This window comes from Corapipo altera, unplaced genomic scaffold, assembly GCF_003945725.1.
Source record: "Corapipo altera isolate COAL_440 unplaced genomic scaffold, ASM394572v1 60988, whole genome shotgun sequence".
NCBI lineage: Eukaryota > Metazoa > Chordata > Aves > Passeriformes > Pipridae > Corapipo > Corapipo altera.
This window is the reverse complement of record NW_020885030.1, coordinates 14892-20775: the sequence shown is the minus strand read 5'-3', so window position 1 is coordinate 20775 and position 5884 is coordinate 14892. Positions and strand designations below refer to the sequence as shown.

The window sequence follows — 5884 nt, the reverse complement described above, 5'->3', positions numbered from 1 at the left end:
CCCCCCCCCACGCTTTGGAATTTTCTTATCACAGTTACTTTAAAAACTCTATTTCTCCATTACATTTATGTATGTATTTTAAAACAATTTTGGTTATTTTAATGAACAATTTCAGAAAACAGTTAGTGAGACTATGTTATGAAATTGTAAGACAATTTCTTTCTCCAATCAGAAGGTTACAAAGTTGCAATTTTTACAAAGTAGGAGAGTTTCACTCCTGCTTAGTTGCCAAGCAACAGATCGTCTCTATCATGAGAAATACACACTGTTTTTTCTCCCTGGCAAGGCTGAATCTTTTCAAGGGAGGGCTTTTTACTTTTGTTTTTCCTTTTTCTCCTGGTAAAGAACTTTGTTTCTTCACATACACGCACACAGTAACAATAATATTGTGAGTTCACAAAAACATTCAACAGACACTAGAGTTAACACAAGAATTAACAGAAATATCAGAAGGCAGTTTTTTGCCCCCCCTTTTCTTCCCCCCCCCCCGGTAGGGATCGTCGTCTTCAGGCTTCCATGACACCAAACTTGATCTGTTGCATATTTTTCTGTGTTTTATCTTACACACATTGTGAGACTGAAACAGCCAATTAGTACATTAACAAAAAAAATAGGTAACTCAGGCTGTGAAGAAGTTCAAAGGCTTATACAGGGATGGGCCTTGCTGTCTTGTTTTCTGCCCAGGTCCCACTGTTCTAATTTATCTCTGTCCCTCTCCATTCGCTTATATATCTTGACTTGAATTTCTTTTCTTAGTTGTTTTCTTGGTGGAGTTATCTGGTGGGAAAACTGTTTTTTCTGCAACGGTGGCAATGGAGAGGGGGGTCCTTACTTCTTTTCGGTCTCCGGGAGTGAATTATTAAATTTTTCTGCATTTTTTTTGCTTGGAGGTGTAGTTCAAGGACAATTTGTTACATCGGCAACCTACTTATCTTTCTGGGTAACTGCATTTCAGAGTTTTAGTTCTTATATGAGTTATTGCATAGATTGTTGCCTCCCGTACGCTTCTAAATCTTTCAAAGTCTCACAGAGTAAATGTTAGGCAAACACACGAAATGCAACTTAACGTAGTAGTTTCAAAGCCTTATTTTCAGTACTATAACAGCACATGTCGTAAATTAAATTCAGCAACCTTGACATTCTTTCGGTTAAGGAGGGATTTCCACATAGATAGAACTACACTTTCCTCCTTTGTTATATGCTGTCTCGTCATTAAAATATTGTCCCCGGTGGCACCCCCGTTAGTTTACCTAATGAGGGTTCGAAAAAGTTCAGGTCTGGACCTTTTCGCTCTCAAGCTTCACAGGGCTCCATTCCCCCTGTGCCTCATCCCACAGGTCCAATCTCTCTCTAGGAGAGAAAATCTCTGCTCTTTCCCCCTCTAGGAGGGAAGTCATGGCAGTCCCTCTCTCTCGGAGAGGAATCCCTCCAAACTCTTTCTCGGAGTTGGAGATAAATCCTTCTTCAACGCTGTAATCACGTCGGCGTCTCCATATGTCGCTGATAATGTTGGAACGGTCAAGACGACACAGATATCAGTCAGACATAGTCCAGGTGCAAGGTGATCAGGAAGCTGTTTATTGTTCTCAAGTGTTTCTTTTATACTCTTTGTACACTATCGTGCCACAACACAATTGGTCAAAAGTCTCAAGCATAAGACACTGCACACACTCTTATTGGTGACACTGAAGACACTGTGCATGCTGTGACATGCTATTGGTGACACTATACACATTTTGATTGGTGACCTTTGGTCTGGGCTGCATTACGTTTGTTCTGTCCACCATTACAGTAAATATTTCCTAAAAGTTGTTTAAATTCCTCGTCACTAATTGCCAGGCTGCTGACAGGTTCTCTGTCAACCCCGACAATGACCCATACCAGTCTCACTGTCTTAACATCATTTTGCATTTATATGGAAGTCAAGAGGACTGTGTACGTTTAACCATCAGTAGGTTTCTGAAAGCAATGGAGCTGCACACACTTGACATTAATAAAATGGGAAATCTTTACTGCATTGAAAAGACAGCCTGACTTTCAGATAGTAGACTGATCTTGTAGGAAACTCAGCTGTGTATATATGGCATTGAAACTACAGATCCATAAAAAAATGATGCTGCAGTTACAGTCATTTTTCAGATTAGAACTGCATTTAGTTTTTTACTGTTTTTCTTCAAAACATGAACACAGACTTACATCACTATCTGCCCAAGGAAAGAACGTTGTAATAAACCCACTTATCATAAAAGTATAAACTTAGTTGTTTTTTCTGTAAAAAACCCCAATATTAAAATTCCCCTTGTCCAGTGGTGAGTCTGTCCTGGAGACAACTAGCATTGGCTCTGCCAGACATGGGGGAAGTTTCCAACAGCTTCTCACAGAAGCCACTCCTGTAGCCCCCCCGTTACCAAAACCTGGTCACATGAACCCAATACAAACAGTACCAAAGGAAACACCAAACAAGTTTTTTCCAGAAGATATGCAATCTTATAAGACTTATTCAATAAATTGTCAGAGAGAGAAAAAATCTGGCACACCAGTAAAATTTCTGTACATCCTTAAAGCAACAATCTAGTTAATCCTTAGTACTCTAGTTCAGTCTTCTTGTTCCATTTCTTTGACCAGCCAGAGCATTAAAGTTAAAAAGTAGCTTACTCTCACAAAAAATTTTAAGAGACAGGAAGAGCTTGCTCTATAGGAAACTAGTGTATGGGCAGGAACACCATACAAATCAAGCAAACAACTTTATTCGTAGTCTTGCCTTCCTCAAATCTTAAACTGTCTTAAAAGAGAGTTTGAGGACATTCTTACATGACTGGGGTTTTAATCATAGTGTTTTTCTTCCTAACCTCATAAGTAAACAGTTCATCAAGAAAAACAAGTATTTTCTTGAAATTATTGGTCTACATAATGTACACCAAATTTAGCTAGTCATTAGGAATTCTAAAATGATTTTCAGGAGAGGAAACATGTCATGAGCCCTATATTATCAGTCTGACAAATTGTCAACTGTTCTTCAAAATGAAATCACGTCATACTGAAATATCTCTGTGCAGATTCTGATCAGTCTCCTCCTTTATTCTAACTATGTTTTTATCTTGTTTACTGAGTTTATGGACTGTTTCTCTTCTCTTTACAAAATGCCACTGAACGTTACTACTGGCACAAAGTTTGTTTTCATATCTTTACAGTATCTCCTTTGAATTCTAGCATATTTTTAAATTGTCAGTTTCCACTTCTAAAATGCAACCAATAACTACTTCATATTGTTGCAAAATGTGGAATATGTAAAATTTTATTAAGAAAGGATGTTCTTTGATGTTTAATCTTTGTATACTTTCAAGCCCAATCAACAACGAGGGAGATTTAACCTGTGAAACAACAGATAGTAGCTAACAAGCTCTAAAAATGATGTCCAAGTGTTAGAAAAACAAATTACTTGTTGATAGAATTGCCTTGTTAAAGTTTAGGGTTGGACATGCTTCAATGATCTAAGACCTAGGGGGAGGTAAACAAAGCTTGGGAAGAAGGATGTACCACTGATTGTGGACACAAGGAATGCAGAATTTATGGGCCATAAGGACATTTGGCAGAACTCCCAAGATAAGGAAGAAACTAATAAAGTCAATTTAGCAACTGTGATGAAATCAGCTCCAACTGGGTAAAAAGTAATTCCAGCAGAGGGAGATTGTGATGACCGACTCATGGACAACTGACCCAAGAAACCCACTGACCTAAAAGAAGAGAAAGACTGAGCATGTGGACTACTTAGCATGGGAAGCGAGACAACTATGTAACTTGTAGCAAATGAACACTAATTCCTTTGTATGCCAAAATGTATAAACAGTAAAAAGCTTTGATAGTTGGTGTCCTTGATTTGTGGAATATCACCAAGCACCCAGGCTTGCACAACTTGGAAATAATTAATCACTCTCGAGTGTGTAATTATTGGCTTGTTGCACACTGGGTGACAAATCCAATTTTTGTGGACAATATATACTATGTATAATTTCTATGCAGAATTACAGTCTGTAAATCATACTATGTAACTATCTAAACTTTGAGTATTTTTAAATGCATCAAAGATTTCTGAATAAGCTCAAAGGATCAATTTCTTAAGGAAATAAACATTCTGAAATATTTTACTCAGACCCTTTACAAAGATACCCACTGTACAGTGTAATTTTTAATTAGAATCATTAAACACATGGAAAAGCTTGTCCAGCTCTAAATAGACAGTGATACTGTTTTGGTGATAGTCTAAATGACAACAACTCACTTGTTCTGATGCTGAACAAGGAAAAACTACATTCCTTTCCCTCCAAATCATGAAAATCTCATATTTTACGGTTCATTTTTTTACATTACTTGGGGGAGACTGGGAAAAAAACCTCTCTTGCCCTTCTTAGGTGTTTGACTGCTGGAATATATTTGTCACTTAAAAGACACCATAATTTTGAAAAGCAGAATTACCTGGATGGTTATCTGGCCACTTGGCAAATCCACCAACAAGATGATCTTGAGTTGACAGAATGTAATTCCGGTTTCTCTCAAAATTCGTATATTGGAATATGTTCAAGAGCTGAAAAGAAGTTAGAATGTTACAGTAATATATAAACTTGAATATATTTTTAAATATTAAAATATGTCTATTTAGACAGATAAGTAGAGCAATATAGCACTAATTTGTTAAACCTCCTTATCCTGCATTTTTTCAAGATGAAAAACCTTTATAGCAATCTCTGCATATTCTTGTATTTGCACTGACTATGTAATTCTTCCAAATAACACAAGATAGTTTAAGAAATAAAACCGGGTCAATAATTATCCTGTAGGTTTTCTGTACACTACCTTCAAAGTTGCTCCCACCCAAAAGGAATAGCAGGTGTCTACAGGTTTGTTGGGTCGTCCATGGTAGCCATTTTGCTGTCTCATTATACACCATCTTCTTATCCTGTTCAGTTCTTTTTCTGAAAAAACTTCCTCCAGTTTACCCATCAAACACAGTGATGCAATGCCACAAAATGTAGAGCCACCTATGAGGAAATAGTTGTTTATGCAATGTTTTAATATACCCAGATTTTCACTGAAGTCTGTATGATCTCAATCAGAATTTTAACTAGGGTAATATCAATTAAACTAATTAATTACTAAAAATTATACAACAGGAATGAGTAAATGGTTGTCATGGTTTGAGATAACCCCAAAATCCAATTCCCTAGCTCCATTCCCCCCTCCCGCATCTCAACCCAATGTGAGATGGGTTTTTCCAGACAAAACACACCAGACTCAGAATGGGGGAAAGGGAATATATTACAATGACTGTACAAATAAATACTATAACACATTATACACAAAATCACAACTATCTCTACCATGACATATAGTATTTACAATGGATCAGATCTCTTCTCCCCTCCAAATAAAAGTCCAGGAGGGAAAGAAGGACAGATCCCTTCCAGTCTCTCAGGGCAGCAGCTTCTTCTAAGGCAGCAGGTTCTCCTCATCTCATGCATGCAGCAGCTGATAGTTGGATCTCTGCCAGCACTCACGAGGGGGGTATCCAAGCCTCCTCGGCCCTGTCGTCAATCAACCGAAGGGGTCTTCCGTGGGCTGCGTTGACCCCAGACAAAGGTCACTCCACCACGGTCATATCACGAGACGCAGGGGGTCTTCGTGACGGTCTGGTATCTCCAGGAGATTCAAGTTCCTTACAGGGCATCTGTGCCCTGTCTCAGGCTGCGAGCTTCTTTGTAGCTTGCAGCAAGGGAGGGCCCCCAAGGCCAACCTCCCACACCGTCCTGGCTCAGCTCTCAGGACGACCTGAGCTTCTCAGCTCTTCTCTGCAGTGCATGTTGCACTTCAAGGTTCTTTCAAGTAAGAA

The 5884-nt window shown here is 38.5% G+C and overlaps 1 protein-coding gene across 1 annotated transcript in view; it reads right to left on the bottom strand.

The window, feature by feature from the left end:
- The window catches only part of LOC113959264 (geranylgeranyl transferase type-1 subunit beta-like), a 27284-nt gene that overhangs the window by 8428 nt on the left and 12972 nt on the right, over positions 1–5884 (bottom strand). The window contains exons 4-5 of the mRNA XM_027668163.1: positions 4852–5036; positions 4474–4582 (exon numbers count right to left, since the gene is read on the bottom strand). Of these exons, the coding sequence (XP_027523964.1) occupies positions 4474–4582; positions 4852–5036 (294 nt within the window). The remainder of the gene's footprint in view (positions 1–4473; positions 4583–4851; positions 5037–5884) is intronic.